The sequence below is a fragment of the Schistosoma mansoni genome, chromosome 1 (assembly GCF_000237925.1).
Source record: "Schistosoma mansoni strain Puerto Rico chromosome 1, complete genome".
NCBI classification, from domain to species: domain Eukaryota; kingdom Metazoa; phylum Platyhelminthes; class Trematoda; order Strigeidida; family Schistosomatidae; genus Schistosoma; species Schistosoma mansoni.
The window spans coordinates 2,138,724-2,165,631 of NC_031495.1; the positions used below are offsets into that span (position 1 = coordinate 2,138,724).

Consider the following 26,908-nt stretch of genomic DNA (forward strand, 5'->3'; position numbering starts at 1 on the left):
AAATATAGATATGACTAAAAAATGACGCTTACGAACAGTTGCCAACGACACTTACTGACTTTCTACTCTGAACCGATGAAAGTGCAAACATTGACATCGATAGATAGTACGCTTATCGTACTATCACTGTGACACCACTACTTTTGCAGCGGACTCAACGTTTCTCATCTGAGGACCTCAATCACTTTTCAAAGCTAATTATTTCAACGCGAATTGATAAAACTCTAAAATGCCATCTTTTTTCTATTATTTCTATGGTTGATCGCTTAACATTCAACCAACGTCCTTGTTACGTGTTATTACTCGTTGTTTCCCGATCAGTTTCTGCAGCCTCCCTTCCATTTCTTTTACAGCTCGGCAATACCCGGAGGATTCATATTATTCGTCTGGCAACCTCTGGCGCGCGACTACTCCCAACATGTTTGGCATCGATTCAAACGGCCGTTGAATCTGGTGGGGGAGTATTGTAGGGTCACTGAATATCGAACAGATCATCGATCCCTGTCAAAGTCAAGGATAGTCAACGCGCATCAATCATATGCCATGGACTGGCCCAGGCGGCAGTGGTTGTTTTTTCACTTCTGTACTTTTGTGGTTGTATCTTAACTAATATATTCTTGTAATAACGTCCTTTGTGTTGTACAGTCTCCATAGCGTCCATGATCCTTTGATGCGTCGATGGTTCAATAGACGTAAGGGCTGGTCGCGAGGTGTGACTCCAGCGTGAGTTGGTTCGTCACCATTCTCGTCTAACTATAGTAGGCCCCCAATCATTTCGACATAGAACATCAACGTTGATGTTTTACACTTTTACCACTCGAAGTTTCACTTCATTACTACACATATTACAAGCAACCGGCAAACTTCCTGACTGGTAGTTTGGTAACTGCTAGTGCCCAGAAACCCTACTGCCTTAAGACAAGCGCACTCACTTAAACCATACGACATAAAAACACATAAATAACTACTGTCAAACTGAATAGAACTAGTGCAGTTGAGTGGTCAAACTACCATTCGTTAGACATTACCGAATAATTGGAGTCTTGCCGAAACAACAAGAGGCGAGCGTGAAGGAACCGATCAGTTTACACAAGCTTTTCATATATTCATTGGATGTTGTAGAGGTTCTAGGTCAGATTGGAGCACCGCAACTTACAAATGAATTGGCAACCCTTCGTAGTTTTATAGGTGAGGTTGACCATCGTATTTCCTTCATATTGAGAGCATCTTAGCATATGTTATGTTTATCTGTAGATTATAGAATAATCAAATAAAAATGTGATGAAATAACTGGATGATCAACAATCTAAAGCTTTAATTAATTCAGATTCAGGTTTGTGCAGGCCTACGTTATTCCTTTTCTAGTATACTTCTGTGAGTGTCTAGTCTTCTATTGAATGGGTCAATTGAAGGTGTTAACACCACTGCTTCGGGTAACAGGTTCCAAGAATTGACGACTCGGTGTGAAAACCTGTATGCCACAAGTATTCTGTTTGTTCTTGGCTTTTCTACTCGCCTGCTGTGTCCTCTGAGTTGTCCCAATCAGTTAGAAAGAAAAAAGACGAGATATATTGGGTTAAAAGTCATTCCCTAGTATTCCTTCTATACGTTGATATCAGATCACCTCTTAATCTGAGATGGGACAGAGTAAAGACGTTTAGCTTTTCATGCCACTCTTTGTATGGTAAACCCCAGAGTTCTGGGGTTGCACGGGCAGATGCCTTCTTTACTTTTCTCAGGATATCTAAGCCACCTTTTGAACAGGGGATTGCAGCCTGAGCACAGTCCTCAAGTTTAGTTCTCGCTAAGGTTGCGTATACTGAAGTGAACATAGTAGTATCTAACTTGGTGAATGTCCGTCTTGAGGCCCATATAGTCATAAAACACTAATTTGCAATCTCACGGTAGTGGGTCGTGGTCCTAAGATTATGACTCAATGTCATCCCATGAGCCCTGTGAGATCGGACTGCTGGTACAGGCACTGCCCCTACTCTGTACCTATTTACCTTTGTATCTCCGAAGTGCATGTAGACACACTTGGCCGCATTAGTAAGCATCAGCCAATTTTTAAACCAGCTGATCAGAATATCTAAGTCCATCTAAAGTGCGCCTGTATCTGGGTCTCCTGTCATTTTCCTCCAGATTTTCACATCATCAGCGTATAGTAGCATTGGAGACTCGGCTATACTTGAGGGTTCTGTTACATGCAGTATAAAAAGTAAAGGACCTAGGATAGAGCCTTGCGGTATCCTACTGAATACTGGTTTCCAGCAAGAGCGCTTGGAATTTATTCTTGCTTTCTACCAGGAAGTCCTTAAGCCATCTTAGGAGGGGTCCAGCAATGCCTAGATTTTCCAGCTTCAAGGGTAGTCTACTTTTTGACACTTTATCAAATGCCTTGCTGAAATCTCTGTGGACAACACTCACTGATTCTCCATTATCTAGAGCGTCTATCCGTTTCTCTCATGTTGTAAAAAGATTTATTGTGCAAGATAAATTTTTCGTGAAACCATATTGTTCAGTGTTTAATAAGTTTTTAGTTTCCACGAATGTCATGGTTTTTCGATCATTCTTCCCAGTACTTTAACTACGGTGCTAGTGAAACTGACAGGTCTGTAGTTTGATGGAGGTTGGCTTGATCCTGTCCTATGTATTGAAGTGTTAATTGCATTCTTCCAGCCTATAGGCAACTTACATTGGCCAAGTGACACTGAATATCGTAGTCAATGGAGCAGCAATATACTGTACAAGTTGCCTCAAGATTTTCGGATTTAGTTCATCCGGTCTTGTTGACTTTTCCGTGTCTAAGGTGCTAAGAGCCTTAAAGACATCGTCTCGATCGAATTCCACAGTAAGCAGACGATTTTTTGACTTTATTTGGGTCTATATTTTAGTCTAGACGAGGCTTCTGAGTGAAAATTGTCCCGAAATAGTTTTCCATATCCCCTGCTATTTCCTGATCATCCTCTGTCATTTGAGATCCACTTCCTTCCGTAATTAAGTTAGGAATTCAGTGCTGCGTTCTTTTCCTGTAATTTATGTGCGAGAATAGTCTCTTAGGTTGCTTGATTACAGGTTGGGCTAACTGCTTTTCATGTTTCCTATGAGCTTCCCGGATTGTAATTATACACTTGGCTCTTACCGACCTGTAGCGTTCCATCGTATTTGTTGTGCCAGAGCTAATGGCAATGGCCCCCAAATGCCCTGGTACGGCCGAAAATGGGGAGAGTCCGCTCTCTCTCTCGAAATGCTCTCACATGGCCGCGCGTATATAGCCTTTGCCAGGGAAGTCGTAATCACTGCCTTCTCGTGGCGGGGTGTTGTTTACAAAATTGAGAGGATGAAAAGCGAATGTCAGGCGCCTTAACAGAGTTAGTGGACACGGAAAGTCACTCTAAGGGAGTTGGAAAACCCTGATCCCAAACCAATGGTGCACATGGGCCCCAGCATCCTGAGGGAACAAATGGCGCATGAACCAATCGTTGGTCACCGGCTACCATGGAACTGCATCTTCTTACGATGCTCCACTGCCTTGTGGATCAGATCTTTAGGTCAAAGGTTCTGGGTGTGGCCCCCTATAAAAGCCACTTGCTTCGGTTCGGGCACCCGGACAGTATCACAGCCTTCACACAAATCAAATGAGATTTGTGTGGTGCATATATATCTGATGCCCCTTTGTACCAATGTTTATGTGTTTAAATAAATGGCAGTGTCCCAAAATTTCTTTTTTTGCCTCAGTAAACATCTATTATCCTGGTCTATCCAGGGATGGCCGTGCCTCTTCTTCTTTGTGACAGTTCAGGGTATAAATGGTTGAATTACTCGATTGTATAAATGCCGAAAATGAGTCCATGCCTCTTTTACCGATGCCATTGAGTCATTTATCCAGTCTTCAACCGAGGCTACGGAGATGATCGCCTTCATTTTTGCCTTCTATATGTTAGGACGGACCGACACAACTGTTTGACAGGCCATCTCAGCCATGAATTTGAGTAAGATCACCGCACCATCATTTCTCCCTAAAGGTGGGGGAAAGTTATTTGACTGACATCACCCCCGTATGTGAAGACTAAGCCCAAGAGAGATGAGTTGTGTAGGTCATATCTAGGGGGATCTCTAATGTGCTGGAATAAAGGTGGGGCGATTACGGTTTCTAACAATTTGCAATCGAATGATGTTGTTGATGTCACTGCTTCTAAGTTTCTCCAATTTATGTACGGTGCGTTAAAGTTGCCTATTATAAGGCTTTTACCCTTATTAGACTAGGATTTAATTTTGCTTAGAAGGAAGTCACCCACTACACATTCTGCACTGCGGTATACTACAACTAATTCTACATCTTGCCATTTACATTTCAGCCTGCAGCGCACCAGTTCACATGTCCCTGAGTCGTATGCCACTGTCTCAACAGCTCGTATGGTTAAGGTACTTTTCGTGTATAGGATAATCCCATCACCCCTATGGTTTAGTCTATCAGTCCTTTTAGGTAAGAAACCAAGCAATTGAATTTCACTATCATACACTCCTGACGTTAACCATGTTCCTAGGATGTTAATGACATCAGGGTCTTCTGTGTCCACCACTGTTTCAAGCTCTGCCATTTTATTAAGCAGGCTGCAAGCATTTGTATAGCATACCTTTATTTCTGCGAATAGTTTTCCCTTACCACTCGGAGTGGTTTGAGGATCGTTTTACTCTGAACTTCTACAGTGTGGAAACCCTTAGTATAAGGTTTTTTCACCGTTCCGGCGGCGTTCATTTGTTTCTACCTCTACTGATCGTCTCTTAATACGACCAACCAGTCAGAGATCCTCACAGACATATATTCCGGACCCAGTCAGTTTGCGTGAGTTTTCCAGTATTACGTTTTTTTCTTCAGCAGAAGCTGAGGTAACTTTTAAGAGGCCGATTTTGTGCTCACTTTCAGAGTCCACTTTTTTCCCTATTGTACAAACCTTATAGATGCTAACTTCTGCTACTGTTTCTGGAAGCAGCTTGCTTATTAAAGGCTTAATGTGGCTTAAGTCGTGTTCAAATCCAACCTTTGGTTCCTTTTCAGAAGATTCTCTTAACTTGTGAGAAATGACTGACTTGTCGGAAATGTCCGTCTTAACAAGCTGTGACGTTTCGTTCCCTAAAATATCCCCATCCCTGCAGTTCAATTCGGAGTGAGACGCGAAGGTCTAACTCTGTTTCCTTACTTTTCTTTCTTTGGGTATGACTGTAAGTCGTCCATTGACCTTATTATGTCTCTTGGTCACATCATCTACACCGCTCAGGCTTTACTCCTCACTAGTCTATTTCGCGTTGATATGTGGATGCGGAGCTGAAACCATCGACTCACATATCTAAGAGCTCCCTATAATTTGTTTCTTCTCAGCGTGCTTTTTCTTCTTTCCGGTAACCATGCCTACATCTGTTAGTTTGTCATCCGCTACGTAATTTGGGCCAACCTTGATGGTTTCATTCAAGTCCAAAGCTTGACTTACGATAACTTTCGCCACTGAAAACTGTTCATCTGCTGCTGTCTGTTTATCTGAGGGCATCCTTTTAGCTATGTTCAGCAGTTCAGTCACCTCAAAAATCAGCAGAGACTTTGTAGAGCAGCATGCTTTGCGCAGTCAACGTAGTAGTGGTTTGCAGCACCTTTTACATGCAGTTGGTATCGTCCGATTCATACGTTGTAATACCACTTGTTGCAGTTGTCACATTGCATTACATCCTCAACCAGGAAAAGGTATGTGGGTCTACCACAACAATGTTTTACTTGCTCCATAAAATTGTTTGGCGATCTCGCCGAGAGAACAACAAAAAACTGATCTCTAGAATAAGTCTTTTTTTAAGGCTGTAAAGGTGACAGACACTGGACACAAAAGGCAGAGGTTTATGTTTTACTGTAACTAGAAACAAAAATCTTAAATAAGTGCTAAAAGAGCCTTTACACCTTTGAATACAAACAATACTGAAAGGTTTACTCATTGAAGAGAAATATCACTGCCCTATTTGTTTCTGCACTCAGAAAGTACAGATGATAAATTACTTTAGAACAAAAAGTGATACCCTTACCAATTACTTTAATTGAATTAAATTCAATTAAAGCAAAAACAGTAGTATTGATGCGTAATAAACGATCAATACTGTAGAACTAACTCAGAGAGGAATATTTGCAAACAGATTTTACGCTAGGAGCTCAACAATATGAGGTTAAAAAGGCTACATAACCTATATATTTCAGTTGTTATCAATAGGTACTAATTTGTATATTCAGCTTCAGGCCAAACTTTTATCCATGTAAACTATCCAAACTAAATTGGAGTTCATACCTGTACTGAAGTATATAAATGTTGAGTGCTTTTACTGATTAGTTATCTCTATAAGTACTTATCGAAACCTTTGTGTTTGCATTTATAAGTTGCCCATGGTTTTCGGCAAATTATCTTATCAACATTTCCCTTTTAAATCTGACCACAAATTGTTTCATTGTTCACTTTTAAACTTGAAACAAAGTTAACATTTATTTGCTTAAATTATTGCGTTAACTTTCTGTTAATTTCTTTACTATCCAAATGTTCGTTTGTAGACTAATAAATTGGCTAATTTTAAAATCGTGACTGTAAACAAACAAATATCGTAATCATGTCGACCAAAAGTGATAAAGCTGTTGAAAGACAAATGCAAATGTTTGAAATCGAAATGATGCAACAAGTATTTACCAGTATGACAAGTAGCTGTCTAGCTAAATGTATTCCATCTAATTATAATGATGGTGATCTAACTAAAGGTGAAGCAGTTTGTTTGGATAGATGCGCCTCTAAATTTATGCAAGCGTATATGCAAACTACTAAAAAGTTGTCTACAATGGCATCGTCAGACTCGAAAGTGGTAACTGGTAACTAGACTTTTTCAGGGTATATTCTGGAAAAAGTTTGTTTTCTAAACTGGGAATTTAGATGTAAAAAAAATATCTCCCTGTTTTCTGTATTATATCGCAATTGTAAATTAGTTGAATTTTTAAAATACAACTATTTCAAAATGAGTTTACATTCTGTGGTAAATTTTTTCTCATGAAGAGCTAAAGAACTGATTGTTTTGATGAAGTGTTACCAGGCAATTAGGTAGGGTCTGATTTTGTGATGAATAACATTCCCCTTAAGTCGATAGTTCAATGTTTTATTCTGAAGTAACAAAACTGCAAAGTACTCTGATTATCCTGTCTTATGACTCATTAGCGTGAGCTAAAACCCCTCAGATCTCGTGTTAAGATTTTAAAAATTGATTCTGAATTTACTTCTGGACGTTTGCAACCTTCCCTTTGTCACTTGATTCTAGTATTCATTTCATTATTTAGCTATTAAGTTCCACTGAATGCTTTGCTAAGTGTAGTAACAGGTATGATATCATCTGCAATGATATAAGTTTGCTGGGACTGGAAATATTAGTCCGAAGGAATTCGTGAATGTAAATAAAGGCCTGTGTTTCAGTAACAGTTTTCAAAGGAAACAAAAAGTTTACACTTTAGCTCCTTGACCGAATATCTGAAATGATGAACTTATAGCTGCAAATATTATCTCACCCTCTTAACGTGTTTCTGTACTAATCAATAAAATGGGGGAAGCTATGTTGAACTTTGTTTTATCATTGTAGGCATGAAGTAATGGGTGGGTAGTTTCTGTTTTTTTCCCACCATACTTAATGTTGCTCGATAATAAAGCATAAATTTATGAACATAGTTCCATCTGATAACTGAAGAGAGCTCGAATGTTTTCCTGGTCTTTTCTCAAAAGTAGTGTACTGTGGTCTACTTATATCCAAACAAGTAGTATATGGCGATGTTCAGACATAGAATGTATTTTGGCAGAAGACCGATAGGGAAAGAATTGAAATGAAGCGCAATTGGTAGGAAAATGCATGAACAATGAAATTAGAGAAGATGAACTGATATTTACAGAAGGAACAGTTAAGATTGAGACAATTGATGGTTATTTTGTAAACTAACTGTTCATTGTATGGTTATCAGAATTTAGTGATATAGTCTGTGATTTTGTGCTTAAATACATCCGATTGTCCCCAACCGGTGTTCTGTTCACTACAGTAATATTATAGCTTTAAAAATATGTGCTAAGTAGTTTGAGGGTTGTATATCCTTGAAGATCCGAAGTGAATGCTGAGGCTATATCTAAATAATCCTGCGTTCAATTGGGACTAGCTCCAAAATGAGTCGTGTATAGCTTTAATGAGTTGTAATATGTAAAGTCACACACGTGAGGTGGTTATGTACTGATGTCGTCAAGTGACCATCTCGAAATCTCTCGTCTTACACTAACCAAAATTAGGAATTTGGACCATAAAATTCTGACTCAAAAATGTTCTTATCGTAGTTCCTAAAAGTCCTAAGTTTAGTCGTTCGTGAGGTTGTGGGTGGGCAGTATTGAGGAATTCCAGACTAAAACTTGACAGCTATCTTTAGTTTTCAATAGGTTTTATGCTGATTTGGGTTCATAATGCAACTCATCATATCAACTTATAATTCTGCATAATAATTTTGTTGAAGCTAGAAAGCACCATTTCTTAAAGAAAATGGAAGTGATAATCATACTGTCTGTCGAGGTTTTTTACAAGTGATAAGGCAATAACTCAATACATTGATAAGTATTTATCTTTTTAAAAGCTCACTCAACCAAAAAGCCTACAAAAGATTTCAGCAAATGTTTTCAGTAACTTCTCATCAGGCTTTACTATTACAATTAGATGAATCTATCTGTTCGGGATATCTGAATTGGTGTGTTTAGTAAAATCATAGGACGTGTATATGAATCGGAGAGTTGGAAATGATCATAATAGATGTAGCGAAATTGTAAGTGTATATGCTTTGTTGGAAATTTGTGCGTTAGTATCATAGACAAATAGCTAGTTGGTTTCACTCTAGACATGTTTCAACTTCATTAATCGTGACTTCACACCAGAACTTCATGAGCGCATTTCGGAGTAAGTCACTTGTGAGTTTATTATAGTTTACATGGATGGGTTTTGTGGGGATTATTGTGATGTGGGGTCGAGCCATGATGGAGTCGTAGGTGTCTACTCCGGAAGAGTCCCATACTAAGACGTAACGTTTGTCTACTCGCTATCTAGTCTTCAGTGACACCCCAACTGAAATCATTTCCTGATGAATATCACTTACGGAATAAAAATGCAAGACTCTCAGTCATAATAGCATGTATGTTGCTTGTTAGTTGACGACTGGTCAATCACAAGAGAATAAAGGTCACACTAAGTAACCAATGGTAATTTACTGCAATATATTGTGGATTATTGAATATAACTAATCATCTTGATGTTTGGTCCTCACCAAAACACCGGTCCAAATAAATCTAGATACTTCACTTACATTGACATTTACAGTTAAATCCATCATAAGACGCTTGAAAGTCAGCCAGTTATTTGGGTGAAAGTTGCACAACAAACCGTTTTCAAGCAAGACGTTTCAAAAAGATACTTGGTAAGGTTGTGAAGCTTTATCGAGTGTGTTTGTCAGTATATGTTTTTTTATAATTCGTAACCCTTAATGCAGCATTAAGCTTAGAAAGGTCGGTAATGATACGACAAATCAAACCATTGAGTCCTAAATACAAATTGACCGGAAACCAGTCACATTCGGACGAATGTATCCAATCCTTATTATGCTTTCAATCTTAAGTATTTTGTAGCGTTAATTACGTTTTAGTGCAGTATTCTTGAATTTGATTTAGTCGATTCTTAACTATCATTATTTCTATGGTTGTGCCGAATCGTAAGGTTTTGAGCAGTACCATACTTATGTACATAATTTTGTCTACCTAGAATACGACGGTTGTTAGTTTTGGGGTGGTTGTAGTTTGTTTCTTCCTCGAATTTCCAACTTATTTGTATGATGGTTGGGGACTCTGGGTGACATGGCTCAGAATCAATCACAATGGTGTGGGTGTTTACACTTTTTCCATTAAACAATGAGATTAAAATTACTGTATACCTTTCTTTCTACGAACTGGTTCTTTCTCACTGGATCATATCCTTATATGCGTCCTTTTTTATATAGTACTACCATTGAAGTAACTGCTTCTATCAATTTGGTGTTCATCTTGTTTTGCTAATGAGGTATGACAACTCGGACCGACGTATATATGTTTGGTCCTACGTTGTAAATGACTGACTGTATGACGTCTATTTCCCAAGAAACACTTATTCGTTCAACTAATATTAGGTAATGTCAATGCACTAGGTGCTGTTGTTAATTATGATTTGTACGTCAAACGCTCAGTCTATCATGATCAACATAGGGTCTGGCACAAGTTTGTGGCTTAAGCTTCTATACTACCTTAGCACAACTAGAAGTTTGGAAGATCAGTGGTAAAATAGTTAAAATAATGTAGTAGCGATGCTTATGAGATAGATTGGGTATCGAAAATATGCTTTGAAAAGACAAAAAGAAGATACGTAAGCAGAAATACTGTTACCCAAGACCAAGAGAGAGAATACACTTGAACCATTAAAATCGATTCTGACTAATGCCATGCAACATTCCTAACAGCTGTTTATGGTTATCTTCTGGACCCTAGCCATGTGTCTTGGGCTAATAAATAAAATGATCTTTTGAGGTTCGGTGAAATTACAGTGGATCACTGTGCTAATTAGGCCAAATATCCTTTATTCCAAGTAGGCGGCCCTCAAGAGAAATTCAGCCGAGAGATAAAGTTTTAAGTTAATTTCTGAAATCAAAAGATGTAAATTATCTAGTGCTTCAGTAAATGTCAGAATGAACGTTCTGAATTTAAAAGCCTTGAGTCGCGATGTTTTTAGGTGTTGGCTACATTTCAAAGTCACAAGCAACATGAAAAGTGAGTTGATTTTGAAAATAGTTGGATACAGGCGAAAAGTGCTTAACAGAAACGTTTATAAGAATGGATGGAGGAATAAAATGATGAGTAAAGGTAATAAAGGTACTTTATTGAGGTAGAAGGATAAATGTACATGATAAAATCTGTGGAATATAACTCGTTACAACAGAATAACTTGGACTATCTATTCTTAACGAGTAGCATGATTTTAAGCGGAAAATAAATAGTCCAGAAGCGAATCTTCAAAAAATAATTTTCAAACAGATAACTTCGCTTCTTTTGACCACTAAAGCAGAAATAGATTTTCTCGAAGTTGACCAGACTTTATATTACATTGATCTGTTTAGTTAAACTTCAGCCGGTGATATCTAATCACTAATTCTACCACAGGATAATCTTAGTATTTGTCTAACCAGTTATTGAGAGTCCGACATACCATTTAAACTAGGACCGTACGTTTGTGCCAGCTAAATAGGATTCTCTGGTGTCTGTGTTGGAATTTTTCAAGGTTATTGTGGAATTTGTTGACTTGACCTTACCCCAAAGACAGATTAGTCTAGAATATCTTCCAAAAACGTGAACGCTCGCACACAGCTGGCCCACCGTTCGTCTGACTGTCAAGTAAGGAAAAAAACAAAGATTGTGTTGAACGGCGCAAGAAAATTTCAGATCAAAAACCTGAAAGGAACACAAGGGATTGTATTTCCCTCGAAAGAAATAATAATACACATTTATCAAGAGTTGTGTTGAATGTTCAAATCTGAATATAGTGAAATTAACACAAGGTTAGTAGAAATTCCATGGCTGAGAAACATTTCAATAGATGGATACCAGTGATAACACACACGGGGTTCCTAACGTTAAATTATATATTTGACTAAGGAAATCAATATTGAAATGGACGAAGAGTAAATTTCGAATTCCCAATAAGATTATATGATTGTGCAACGTGAGTAAAACAGCATTTCATTGGAATGAACTAAAATGTCAAAGGAGTCAATGCATTTGCGTGAAACTGAATAGACAATTAAATAAGAAGAATGTATTTGTAAAATCTCAGAGAATGAATTCAAAATAAATCCAACGTTTCGCCTGGCAAATTATGGATAATTTTGATTATATTTCCTTGGAAAAGATTAGACCAGATTGCCAGGTGAAACGTTGGATTTACTTCAAATTTATTCATTGAGATTTTACAAGTGCATTCCTCCTATTTTATGTCTCACATCAACTCGGCGCCCTAATACTGTGGAACTATTCGATCTAATTTAGAAGAAAGTTCTTTTATGAATAAACAATTGAAGGAATATTAATCTGAAGTAGGAGTACAACTGTTTAAATATGGAAAGTAAATTCGGGATAATCTCAGACAAAAGTTTAAATAATTCCAACCTTCCGCCTGGTCATCTGATCTGTGCTTTTTCAAGGAAGTAATGAAGTGAAAAGCTGGATAATTCATGACTGACTTAGATCTACAGGTTTATCAGTCTAAGATATCTTTGAACCAGTGTGCCTGAAATATGTCTTATAGTTTACCTACTGTTGCAATCATGACACTCCAGCAACCGCTTTTTGTCTCCTATATTATCATCTCTTTTACCCACTTTATTCTTTCAAACTCGTCTTCTAACGCGTTGTCAATTAAGTAAATTATTTATTCTTGAGACAATTGCCTTCTCTTAGTACACGCATTATTAAATTCTAATTTTCACATTGCAACCAGCCGGACTCCTGTCTACTGATATGGTAGCTGCTGGTGATCAGAAACTTTACTGCTCAGAGACACACATACACCCTCAAATTACCAAATATACAGACCCATACCAACAGTTTAACCAAAATTTTTCTGAACTTCAATCATCAACATCGTGTTTGAGAGCTCTTTTAGATATACTACCAATGGCTTCGGAGCAGCATTAACATGGATTTTGTGAAACTGTTAGCCTACCACATATTCACGTCATTAAAAGTCAGACCTCAGAACATCTTTTTGCATGCATGTTCATCAAACACAGGTTCGTACTGGGCCAAACTACTTGGACTCTTTCCTATAGAATGGCAAACGACATTACTAGACCATATGTTCACGAATTGGGATTATGTGTCCGTTTATCTCTCGCTTACAGTTGATTGGCCATTGTATCAATTAGACAATCGATTGTTTGAAAGACCAATCAGAATTATACTGACACCGATCCTGATTCATAGGACACATACTGTGTGTTTTAACAGGCTGAACGAACTTAGGATTCTTTGAATGTCATCAAGTGTGGATTTCTAGGTATCCTATTCATTAGTTGCCGCATTTACTAAGGTAGTAATTATCATTTGTTTTTATTTTTGGATATGTATGTTCTTAGTAAAATCAAGTGTAGGTTCTTAAAGTGAAAATTATGTACTCAATGGACTTTATTCTCTACTTTAAAATAAAGCTCGTCTTTATTCATAATCAGGTGTGACGGTTTTTGAAGGTTGGAGCTGCGGTGTGGATGTGACTCATTGTCCTGTAGGGTGGCAGCTGGTCGTTGATCGGGATTCGTTGTGAACTGATTGTGTTTTCTAGGCCTTATTGTAACTCCTAAATTGGGATTTCCTCTTCTCACTTGTCCGTGTGCCTCGTAGGGAAGCTGTTACATGGATTAACGATATGTTTGTATGGTCAGGACTTTTATATTAAGTCAAGGTACATTAAACACTACAGTAAACTTTCTGTTTGAGAGTGCTGGTTATATGATTTCAGGAATAAAGTTTACGGCGATTAAAAACCATGATCTAAATCGTGCGATTCTTCTGCAGACTATTGGTCAGTATTCCAAGGTGAATTTCCTTTACGGATTATTAGTCAGCAAATTAAACATAAATTACGGCGCTAGACCATTTTATTCGCTAACTCAACATGTTCTACCACTTGTAATAAGGTTTTCAAAACACTGATTTCAGAAACCTCTGAGAATGAGTAGGCGTTTCTACTAGTTTAAATGCATGAAATGGTTCTCGGTCTCTTGCAAGTTCATCAAATACGGTAGACCAACTTTTCCTAACTCGCTTGTGGACTTTTTCAAACTTGGGATGCGTGTAGAAATCTACTTGAGATTTCATTAGAAGCATGTAGTTGAAATCGGAAATTTCCTGAAAATAGCATTATGTGTTCGCCATTATGTTTTGTTGTTACCTCGGAATGTCGTTGAGAAATGTAAATTAAACTGTGTATCTGAATGAAAGTTGTAAAATGTTCTTGATAACTAGTCTTGACTCTGTAACCCATTAGCATTTTATTTACTTTACGGTTTCGGTCTGGCTGGGCTGATTGTCAGTTTAGTGACTTTTTGCATTAACCTGGCAAAGTAGAATGATATCCTATTTCCATCTGCGATTTGTGAAGGCTCAATTTTCGACGCCTGTTATTTGACGATATCCCTTATTTTTAGTAGTTGGACAATTACCTACTGTTCGTGGGCTAACGGAAAGTTATTTCGTTTCAGAATGGGTCTTTGGCTTCAGACCCTTTTGGTTTTGTTATGCACAGTGGTTTTGGTTTCATCGGTGCCTACATCAATACAGAAACCAGATCTTGAAGAAACTGATTCGTAAGTTAGTTCTACGATTTTTGCATGTCGTTGGAGTTTTTTCTGTTAGTAAAACCAGTTTACATTTATTATTAAGACACACTTTATATGGTTAGTCATATTAGTGTATCTGGTTGGTTATATGTTGACGTTTAAGGAACTGTTTCTAGTGATCAATATGTTTGAAAAGACTACATACAAATTTTGGAGAGATGGTATTGTTGACTGAAGTTCTGTCTGCCCGAGTTATGGACGTGTCTATCAATCTTGTCTCACTACCTTGTAGTGTTTCACAGTGGGAACCATGTATCACATTTGTATAGACCATATACCAGGACCTTTCCTCTACTGAATTAGGCCATGACAATTTGAACGAATTCACATTCATATCAAGTTTATCCTTGACTAACTTATATTCCAGTACCAGTTCCGGCACATCCAAGGAATACGTTTTGTGTTTTTCTGTACCACTAAAACTTTATAGTTATGTGTCATTTTTCACCAGAATTTTTCCGTCGTTAGTTTTTACAACTGCTCATTGTGAAGTATGCTTTACATTTTGATCATTCTCTAGCCTAATAGGTTTTTTGTCAATAAGATGTTTACCCTAAGTGCACTAATGATAGTAGATGGATCATAACTAGTGTCGTAGTTGTTCCAGGTTGCCTGTTGGTCCACCATAAAGTGCAGATAGTCTTTGGATGTACTTTAATCATACTCCGAAGTGATAACTGATTCAAGACTTTGAATCGCCTATTAATAGAAACCAAGGTTGCGTGTGTTCCGTTTGACTTTAGAATTATGTAAGTTACTTCTTGAGAATAGCCGGAACGTTTTCTTAGGCATTTTATACGGAACTTTTATAGGTCTCTTCGGAAGGGACAAAATACACAATCATCTCTTGTCGTAAACTTCCCCAGCTTATCTGAGTTACTGGGATCTAAATACTTGGTGTAAGTAAATGACACCGATCAACGTCGTTCACTGTTGTGCAGAATTGCATATTTATCTTTTTAGGCACAAATATTGGTACAAAAAGATACGAACATATGTATGGGCCACTCATCATTAAATTTGGGTGGGCTGGGATACAGCCCGGATCCCCAAACTGGAGGTGGTCTTAAAGGGCCGCTACTCTCCGAGACGTTGACCTGTAGCTACAGTCACTGACAGTGACTGTATATCTGTGATCATACGATAGGATTTCGAGAGAGAGTTGTCTCTCCACCCTCGGCCGTACCAAGCCATTTGGGGGCGGTGCGTAGAAATTATGAATATAATCGAGACAGTCTACCGAGTCGATCGTTTTTAAAAAAAGGAGCCAAATTCATATCAGTTTTGGTTATGTTTGACATTTAATTTATTATACTTTAATCGGTTTAATTTTAACAGTCAACTGATAGAGGATGACGGATCACATCATCGTGGGAGCCAGTTTGGTAACAGGCTTGGATCTGGAAAAAGTAGGTTATTTGTATATAACAGCTTCAGTTTTTCAGTTGCTTCTTGTTAACTATGTCACATTATCAAGGCAGTCTGGGTTACATAGGATTGAGATCATGAAATCATACAAAAGCCCGGTCAAATGTATACTGGGAAGTGCTACATGATTTGGAATAGTCTGTTTTGCGTTTTGAGCTCCCAATATAATCCTGGTTATTTCTGTGCATACATATGTTGATAATCCACGGGGACAGTTTCTTTTGTTTCGGTAGAACAGTTAGCTGGGATATGGTTAATTTTGGCACATTGATTCTTTAGGTTTCAGAATACTGTCAGTGTTATGCTTAGGACTGATTTCGCTCAAACTCTTTGGTCAGCTATCCATACGAACCAAACATCAGTTATGCTCTGAACAAGTGGCTTCACTGTCAAACTATCATCTTTTATTCTTTGAAGAAGTTACTTACACTGAGTCACTAAACGTCAGAAAATTTAATTTTTCTACTCATTGGGATATTACAAATATATTAATTAATTTACTTATCATCTTAAATACATTTTCAGTCCCATACCACTGGTGCAATACTTCATAGTCAAAACAGAACTAAAATTTGGTTGATATTAAGTCTAAGCATTATCCTTCAAAAAAACATAACACTGAGTGGCATTTCAGTTATTTAAATAGACCATTGAATAGCATTTAAGATTTTTAATGCAGTCTGATGATAAGTAACATCGAATAAAAATGAAGTAAAAAAATTTTCTTTAAAAAGCAGCCTTGAAGCAAGACTTTAATTAACAAATTCTTAATTTTTATAGTTGAGAAGTGCGGGAATCAATGTCCTATTTTTTTTTTGCCTAAAAGCTATACTGTTCAGTACTCATATGGAATTCGATAGCAATTAGTTTATCTCACTTATTATAAAATCAATATCCTAATCCTCAATTTAATCATTTAAATCATTGTTCTGATCCATTATTTTATAAATATCTTTCGTTATAAATTATTAGGAAGCTTAAAAATTCTTTTTCCACAAACCAGTTATGGTTACATTCACGTACTATTTTCCTTACTGTCTAGCATTTATTTATTTATTTCGTTCATGAAGTAAGTTGGTCATTTTCTGTCAAACAAATAGATTTCTCAGTTAATTTTGTGCACCTTCTGACAAAAACAAACCATATACTATTCATTCATTAGAGTTGGTACTTAATGTCATGCTGATGTCTAGTACTTTGTATGCAGTGGTGATTATAAAACGATTTATAATGCTTCTGGCTTTACAGTAATTCTGTCGAGTTGCAGATGCGAACGAAGACTTAATGATTGTGTAAAAGGCTGTGTTATTACTAGTCTGGTACTTCCAACCGCTAAGTTTTCATCTATAAACGGAGTTAAAACTTTTTCTTATAAGTAGTTAAGATCGAACACTTTGGAGGATTATGAGTATCTTATAGGTTTATTTTATTTAGAGTTGATGTGAGCTAATTTATTTTCCACATTTTGTTTTTTTCGTTTTTTGCAATTTATTCCTTTTAAATTGCTATTCGATACACTACTCACTTTTTTTCTCGGTATAAGCTTTGTGTGAATTTTGCTGTTTGTTTGCCTTTGATGTTGTGATTTCACACTACGCACACTAATTGACCATAAATATGTGGCTTGTTGGTTAAAACACTTGTAAATAATAAGCTGTCGGTTTGAATCCTACTTCACCTGCTTCGATAATATCACTAACCGGATTCATAACCATCTACTTGGCTAATGAGTTCGATCAAATTATTGCATTTCAACACTAATGTTAAATTTTATCCTGTTAATTTACTGACAGATGATTCATCCACTGGTGAAAGACGGTCACATAGGCGTCGCAGAAAGCATGTGAGTTTCAAGTAGAATTTGGCTAACATTTTCTTGTATCATTCGTTTCATTATACGTCAATAATGCTTTTCTGTTTAGCTGTTGGGGCGTATATATGGGTTTTTCCAACAACAATTTTTCTCACTCATTGTATAGTTTATATGTACCAAGATTGTTGATGTACTTACTTTTGTGTGATTAATATTGACTAGTTGGAAATATCTTGAGCTTTAAAAGACACTAGCTAGTATTTCTAGTCCTTACACTAAAAGATTTAGCTCAAAACCAAGAGCATAAAGAGGTACTCGATGAGTAAGTTACTTCCGTGTCGTGATTGCTGATTCATAAACGGTTAAATTGGCTGTGTTTTCTTATCGAAATTCCTAGGAAATTAGATCGTCCTAACTGTGTAAAGGATTGTTGTATCTTCAAAAAGAACAAATTCTTAAATTGTATTAAAGGCTGTGTGAATGCCCATTTATTATGGAAGAATGTGCATTATCTAGTCCGATTATTGACTTATTCGCCTATATTTTCTATAGGACTGGTGGTCTTTATCCAATAAAACTACTATCTTCTCTTAACCAGTGACTCAGTAACTGTATGCGATGACTGGAGAATCTTAATGCTTATTGTCCCGCGAGCTGTCCCCGATAAGTAGACAAATATAGCAAGCAGATACCTTCCAAATTGTACTCTATTCCTTCATTGCTCAAACTCATGAACAAATAAAAGTTGTAATGTACACATAACTCAGTCTTAAATGATACAAAAACGAAGCAATAGGGAATTACTTAACTGGTAGTAAATCTGGAATGCTTATTTATTTATTATTTATTTGAACACATAAGTATTGGTACAAGGAAGCACTAGATACATATGTGCCACGCAAGTCACTTGATTTGTGTGAAAGCTGTGATACTGTCCGGGTGCCCGAACCGAAACAGGTGGTTTTCTTAGGGGGCCACACTCAGAGCCTTCGACCTAAAGGTCTGATCCACAAGGCAATGAAGCATCTTAAGTAGATGCAGTTCCATGGTAGCCTGTGACTAACAATAGGTTCAAATGCATTTTCTCCCTCAAAATCCTGGAGCCCATGTGCACCATTGGTTTGGAATCAGGGTTTCCCAACTCCTCTAGGTGTACCCTCTGTGTCCACTAACCCTGTTAAAGCGTCGGACATCCGCTTTCCTTTCTCGATTTCGTAGATAACAATAATGTTGCAAGAAGGCAGTGAGTAGGAACTCCCTATAAGTGGTTGTATATTCGTAGCCGTGTGAGAGCATTTCGAGAGGGAGAGTGGACTCCCCCCCACCTCTGACCATACCAGAGCATTCGGGGACTCATCATTCCAAATCTGGAATGACGAGAGATATAACGACGGTTTTTAAATCATACCAAAGTTTTTGTTTAGGGGAATATAACAACATAATAATCAAAGCATATATTAACCATACAATAAAAATATTAATAATTCTCTGTAGAGTAGTTCCTAAAACTCGACCTTTCTCAAACCCTATTCAATATCACACGGATTACAAATTTTTAAAATATGGGCTTAATTTTTACCTACAGTATTTCAAAACTGTATGTGCTAATGGCGAGTGAAAGAAACACTCATTAAAAATATTTGATTCTTATCTTTTGTGTTTATATCCAATATTCAAAGCATTTCGGGTCAAATTTTTAAAAGCCAATTATCGTGATTATTTCCCCGCTCTGTTGTCGATTTTTCCATTATGACGCTTTTGCTTTTTGTGTTTTCATTCCTTTGTCTGCCGAACATTGCGTCTACTATTTCATAGGTTTCACCACTCGATTGTCGTCACAATTTTCTAAATATATTCGTTTGTAATGGCATAGTTGCATCCATTTTTCGCCTTCCTCCAACTTTTAAGCATCTGAATTTCTCGTAATTTTTTAAATTCCCTTAATTTATATTTTTTGAACCGTATCGTCGATGGCTAATTTTTTCTATTGCCTCTGAAACTATTACTATGTCTGCTACTCTGGGATTCGCCCTAACAGTTTCATCTCGTTGCGCTAATGGGATGTGGAAACGTGAACCGATGTACATACATATCAGGTTCTACGTTGCGACATAATGGCCCTATTTTGTATTTAGAATCTCTTATGCTTTTTCTCCTGTTGACTTTTTTCTGTCTCGCTCTCTGTGCCATTGTGAGTCGCGATAAATTAAACCGACACACATTAGCAGGTCATACTTTCACTAACCAACTAATATTCTCAGTTAATTAATGTAGTTGTTTATCTTATCTTTATTTGTAGTCGTTAAAAGTTACTGTTTTCCGTTTTGTTACGTAAAACCACTTTTCTTTAAACATGGCCTAGATTTAAGTTATTACAATATGTTATTCTGGAGGATTCCTAATAATATGCAAAAATTCGAATGAATTGCAGTTGTTCACATTCTACATTATATACTAAAGACACGTGAATGAAACTGTCTTCATCTTTTGCTGGAATGACTATCATATTTGTTATAAGATTCTTCTCAGTTCACCATCATTTTTCTTCAAAATGGATTTCCCAAAGTTTTAGCTAGATTTCGTAGTATATTTAGTTAACCACATCAAGCGTAACTCAATAACTCATCAGTAATGTTAGTTGAAAATCCTACCGCAACACAAACTGACTAAAGTTAGAAATATGAGCAGTTAAGTTCTGACTCAGTTGTTTCTATAGTATCGTGCTCCCTGTTATATATGTCCTAGGCTCAACTTGATGTAGGTTGTCGATAGCGCCCTCATTGTTAATGATTTCTGTTATATACTAGGGAAGAAGTAAGTGCGGATAACTTACGGGACCTATTATTGGACTATTATTCTATGTATATTCCTATTGTATAACTATTCAGTAACCAGATTATCTATATCTATATTCATCTTATTGTAAGCTTCATTTTGACCTATTGATTATTATTATATGATTTACTGTTCCTATGTTATGCTTAGTTTATTGATTATTGTCTCCCACGCTTACAGCCTCATTTGGCTTGGTTTTGTACAAATATTATTTTCTATTTCATGGTGTGATGTGGTCTGTCTGTCTGATATATAAACAAAGTATGCTTGAAATAAACGATTCATATTGCCTAGGCTGCTATTGGTGTTCTGGACTCAAGTGGACGGGCTAGGCGGATTAAGGACCAATAAGGACGCTAGATTATTCATTCTAATCGAACGTCATTGTCACAGTGTGAAGGTCGCGGAAGTCGTATTCTATTGGTGGGTAGTTTACGCGAATTACGTCCTTGTTTGATTCGTAAGGTCATAACAAATTAGCGACGACCTTGATCAAGACATAACAATTGGCGACGGCTAGGTCAATTCATAACAATTTCCATTTCAGCACGAAACGGTTGTTTGGTGTTATCTGGTGTTCATTGGTTTTACAATTGATCCTAATTCATACTAAAAATACCTTTAAAACAATGCAAACTCATTAATAAAAACCACCTTAGGAAGTACTATTTCTATCAATTATCTATTTAAAATTGTTTGTACATAATATTATTTCTACATTTTTATGTTTGCTTGCAGAACCGACAATGTGAACAAACAGGCCACTGTCCTGAAGGTAAATTACCGACTAGTATTTTTTTAGCTGCATATAACTAAGTTTATTTTATAGACAGATTTATTTAAACTAAACTTTTTCCAGTTGGATAATCATCAGTTTACCACCTTATTCACTCAATAATTAAACACTTCATATATGCAGATGACTATTGAATAAATTCAGTCTTTTTCCAAGAAACGCTTTGTCACTCAAAATACGTCGAAGACTTTTTCTCTACTCTTAACCAAACAGACCTATGCCTTCTGGATACTATTGTACAGCAGTCTAAGAATTTTCGAGTAAAGGACCAACTCTGTAAAAGTAAAGCAAAGTTCTTATTTATAAAAGCATATCTGTAGGAAACCAATTGGAAATAAAACAAATAGACCGACCGTTGCTGCTACCTTGACGTGGTGGTCGGGCTTGCCTATTGTGATGAGTCAGTCGAGCTATACTGGCTGGAACAATCGTTCCTCAAAGTCCTACCATGCCAGGCAGGTCGTTTGAAGAGCGGTAAGACTAAAAGCAGCAAACCCAAGGTCCGAAGGCAAAGTCGTACTGCTGACTGTACAGAGGTGTGACGGCAGTAAGGTGTTTCCTTCAGACAACCAGCATAACAGTGATGATGCCTTCCCACAAGGAGGGGTGGGGTTAGAAAAGGTCAATCCTAAAAATGTACAGCTCGCCTTATCCCATGGATATCCGTCTCCAGCGGTAAGGTCCCAACAAGTACGGAGCTAACACAAAAATTACCCACAAAAAGGTCATGTGTGACCGACCTCAAGCAGTTGTCCCTTGGGCATTGCGATCAGGCTCTCAGGTCAATAAGACCACTTCTAATCCAATTTTCTTTTCAGGTACCTCTAGAAGAAACCTTCTAGGGGCAGCCGGGAAGTGAAAACTACCCTCACACCACTAACAGCACTCAAGATTACTGTATTCATAATCAATCTCCTTCTCCAATTCCTATTATTCCTCCAACCTCGACTTTCAACACTAAACTTCCTCGTTCGGTTTCCTCCTCAAGTGTCACCATGGCCAACGATTCTAGTGAGCGAAACGCTGTCCCAGGTATACTAAAACCTCGCTCCAAACTACACATTGGAGCCTTCAACGTACGTACTCAAAGTCAATTCGGTCAACAGGCCTCCTTGGCTAAAACCCTAGAATCTCGTACCATCGATGTATGCTGTGTCTCCGAAACGCGCATACAGGATCCTAGTGTGGTCATTCACTTGACCTCACCTCGCCAAAATGGACAGCCAACGAAATACACCCTCCGTGTATCTGGCGACCCGTTGGCTAGTTCTCGTGGACTTGCAGGCGTAGGCATAGCACTAAGTACAAGGGCAGAACAGGCACTACTAGAATGGATCCCCGTTAACAGTCGCTTGTGTGCTGTCCGGCTAAATGGCTCCGTAAGAACTCGGAAGGATAGGGACACACGTCGTTATCTTTTCGTCGTCTCTGCCTACGCTCTCACTGACTGCAGCCCAGATGAACTCGAAGATGACTTTTACAGAAAGCTTTCTGAACTTCAAAAAGCTAAACGCTCAGACGTATTACTCGTTGCAGGTGACTTTAATGATCAAGTAGGTAGCTTAAACCAAACAGAAAGACTTTTAGGTGGGTATTTTAGTATTCCAGCTCAGCGAACAGATAATAGTGATCGTCTGTCGCAACTATGCTCAGACAATCGTTTATTTTTAGCAAGCACTAACTTTAAGCATAAGGAGAGACATCGTCTAACATGGCGACCACCTGCACCAAATCAACGATGGACTCAAATAGACCATATTGTTATCAGTCATCGTTGGAGAGGCTCGATAGAAGATTGTCGCTCGTATTGGAATACTTGTTTAGACTCTGATCACTTTTTAATACGAGCGCACATTTGTCTGCGCCTCAATGGACGCAGGAAAAGTACACTAAGAAGACTCATTAGGATTGAACTGGAGGACGAGAAAGCCAAATGCGAATTCCAGAAACAACTGAGTTCACATCTAGGCAGTTCTGTAAACGAGACTGACCCAGATGTTGCTTAGGAAGATATACAAACAGCTGTGGAAACAGCAGTAACATCTATTAGTAATTCAAACCAAAGGGTTACAAAAAACCAATGGATTTCTTCCAAGTCTATTGCACTGATGGACTCTCATAAACATCCCATCAGATTCTGAACACGACGAAGAGTGAAAACAAATCAGATCTACGTTAACCAAAAGTCTAGGGAACGATCGTGAGCAGTAGTGGGCAACTAAAGCAAAAGAGGTGGGAAAGACAGATGACATCGTCCTGTTTGGTGAAGACGCTGGCAAAATGCAGTCTTCTGTTAGCACTGTGTAACAATGCCAAGATGTTTGGAATGAGTTTCTCCCCCTCTAAATGCAAGTTAGTGCTTCAGAGCTGACTTGCGTCAACACCTGAACTAAGGATAGGGAGTGAATCAGTCGAACGCGTTGACAACTTCATTTATCTTGGGAGTCTGATCAGTCATAATGGGTTGGTGTCTGACGAAATCTCAGCATGCATTCAAAAAGCTGGTTTGGATTTTACCAAATTACGTCACCTATGGCGAAGACGAGATATTCGTCTATCAATTAAGGGACGAGTATACTGCGCAGCAGTTCGCTCTGTCCTACTTCGCAGCTGCTAAACGTGGCTATTAAGGGTATAAGATACTCGTAAGTTACTAATATTTGACTACAGATGTCTTAGAAATATTGCTCGCATCTACTGGGATCACCGGGTAGGTAATAGTGAGGTTAGACACAGGGTATTAGGAAATGATGGTAAATCAGTTGATGAGGCGATGAATCTTCATCGACTGAGATGGTTGGGCCACTTGTTACGTATGCCGGAACACCGATTACCACGACGCGCAATGCTGACTAGTGTAGGGGATGGTCGGAAGAGAATTAGGGGCGGTCAAACCAAAACGTGGCATCAGTGTTTGAAGTTAATAACTGCTGGTCTGAGCCATGTTGGTAGATGCAGACTGTTTGGTTGGGGTTCGCGTGACTATCGTAACCAATGGTTGGAGACTCTGTGTGACATAGCTCAGGATCGATCACAATGGCGTAGGTGTATACACTCTTTATCTTCCCTTAAACCTTGAGATTAAAGTTGCTTCATAACATTTTTCCTTCCTATACTATATTCTTATATACAACCTTTCTTTATATCCTACCACCACTAAATTAACTACTATGAATTCGGTGTTCATCTTGTTGTGCTAACGAGGTATGGCAACTTGGACCGATGCATATATGTGCCTGGTCCTACGTTGTAGCTGACTGACTGACTGAAAACAAATAGACAGCTCCGATGGAAATTGGTGGACCAGCCAATTAAGATAATCACTACTTACGGCTTTTGACTCTGCTAAGAATGCTAATATGAATCTACTTTAGCAGGTTCACACACGTTGTTAAGCGTATCAGTGTTCTCACTATAGATGGGGTTAAACTACAGTTCAACGTCGGAAACCTGTCGAAGGACCCATGTTGCATCACCTTAGGAATCTTGACTTTCCTCTGTGCACTGCTTCTAAGTGCTGGGTGGTGATATACTCCAAGTGACGAAACACTATTCAGTACCATTTCTATCCTTTCCCGAAACTGGGATGTTTAGCACTTAAGACTAGTGATACGAAATCACTTCCAAAAGCTCCAAACCTCTACCTAGTTTCGCAGTCTATCTGGCTGATAATATAACGTCTAAATAATTCTTGTTTTTCTCTCCTTACCGAAATCAATCATAGCCTAGTCAATTTTGCCAATATCCAAAAGCTCTAGTTTCATTTTCTATTTTGGGCAACTAGAAATAAGTGAAAGCCAATTCAACAGTTTTTGCTTCAACTATTCTTTTATTCCAGTCTGATGAGCTGAGAATCGGTCACATTTCTACCTCCTCCCCGAACAGTATTGGATAACTTTTTTACTCGGATCTCCTTGATAAAATTAGGATCGATTTCTAGTGTTACATGTCACTGCTGCCATTTATCATCTTCATTGCTTTCTTTCTCCATGACCATTGGAAAAGTGTTCTGTTTGTTTACATTTAATTTGATCCCGAGTCGACAATCGGGCAAAGTCTTCACTCATTTTTTTTAATTCCAGTAAAATTAAGCATCCAATAAAAGTTTTAAACCACATATTCAGTCTATTTATTAATTTACACATATGGTTCTCTTATACTATTTGCACACAGATCAATAATACTATAAGGAATCATAGTTATGTAGTTCCACATAATTTTAATTTTATATGAAAAATATATAGAATTAATTTTAAGATATTTTTTTATTCAGTATGATCATGAAAGTAACATGTTATATCTTGAGGCCGAGTGGATGTCTTGCTAACGTATGACGTGATAAGACCATCAATCAGAGAGCAGCAAATTATCGATTGGAACAGTGACACACGAAACCGTACGAGCAGTCTAGAGTGCTAATCGGTCCTGCTTTCTGCCTAGTCCAGCCAGTTAAGTCCAGAATACCGATAACAGCCTCTGTGGTATGAATCATTGTATTTCAAACATACTGAGTTTATATACCAAACAGACCACATCGTACCAATAAAATAGGATACAACATTTGTACAAGATTCAGCCAATTGTGTCTGTGAATATGGGAGGCAGCAATTAATAGACTAGGGATAACTCAAGAGTGGTAAATCGTACAATAATAGTCTACAAGTCAAAATAAAGCTTATAATAAGGGGAACATGAGTATGAATAGTTTAGTTATTTAGCAATTATACGATAAAAAATATATGCATTATATTGGTCCATAAATGGATCTCAAAGTTACCATTCACTATTGTTATCGGGATATAACAACACAATTAGGATTTATTTAATAGTATCATTTGGGTTTTCTTGAGTTTTCGTGTTGCTAAGAAATTTTTGTTCGATCGAACTCTATGTTTCACATATTACACAAAATCCCCCTAATCGTCAAAGTTTCCTTTCTATCTCAATTTCCTCGTTGACATTAAAATGTAAATACATGAATTTATGAAATAAACAGCATTCACAGTTCGACCTGCAAAAATCTTTCACAAAAGATAATCACGATATAACAGTATAGAAAACATATTTCAAGTGTTTAATAAGGAAAAAAGTAGTTCCAACGTGTTAATCAAATCAGATAAATAATAATGAAATAAATTTTCTACAGAGAAATACCAATTGAATTTGAATGAAGTATTATACAAAGAAGTAGTGTGGTGTGGTCTACTTATATCCATATAAGTAGTATATGGTGAGGGTCAGACATAGAATGTATTTTGGCAGAAGACCGATAAGGAAAGAACTGAAATGAAATGCAATTGGTAGGAAAATACACAAACAATTAAATTAGAAAAGATGGAGTGATATTTACAGAAGGGACAGTGAACATTGAGACAATCGGTTATTTTGCAAATTATAGATCAGAAGGGGTTTTGTGGAGAATTTAGTATTTTCATAGTTGAAATCATGAGTCATTTGAAGCTAGACCACCATCGAAAACCTGGAAGCACTGGACGGCCGTTTCGTCCTATTATGGGACTCCTCAGCAGTGCGCAACCACGAA

The 26,908-nt window shown here is 37.6% G+C and overlaps 2 protein-coding genes across 2 annotated transcripts in view; both read left to right on the forward strand.

The window, feature by feature from the left end:
- The first annotated feature begins 1,145 nt into the window (after positions 1–1,145).
- On the forward strand, positions 1,146–7,037 carry Smp_016130 (putative mitochondrial import inner membrane translocase subunit tim10). Its single transcript, XM_018792962.1, has 2 exons — positions 1,146–1,188; positions 6,581–7,037. The coding sequence occupies exon 2, from the start codon at positions 6,637–6,639 to the stop codon at positions 6,895–6,897; it is 261 nt and encodes an 86-aa protein (XP_018647522.1). The 5' UTR covers positions 1,146–1,188; positions 6,581–6,636; the 3' UTR covers positions 6,898–7,037.
- Positions 7,038–13,152: 6,115 nt separating this feature from the next.
- Smp_130950 (putative DNA double-strand break repair rad50 ATPase) overlaps positions 13,153–26,908 on the forward strand; it is a gene marked incomplete at its 3' end in the record, with an annotated part of 16,228 nt that continues 2,472 nt past the window's right edge. Inside the window, exons 1-5 of the mRNA XM_018792963.1 lie at positions 13,153–13,188; positions 14,303–14,461; positions 15,833–15,903; positions 17,716–17,765; positions 21,309–21,345. Coding sequence (XP_018647523.1) covers positions 14,358–14,461; positions 15,833–15,903; positions 17,716–17,765; positions 21,309–21,345 — 262 coding nt within the window. The 5' untranslated portion in view covers positions 13,153–13,188; positions 14,303–14,357. The remainder of the gene's footprint in view (positions 13,189–14,302; positions 14,462–15,832; positions 15,904–17,715; positions 17,766–21,308; positions 21,346–26,908) is intronic.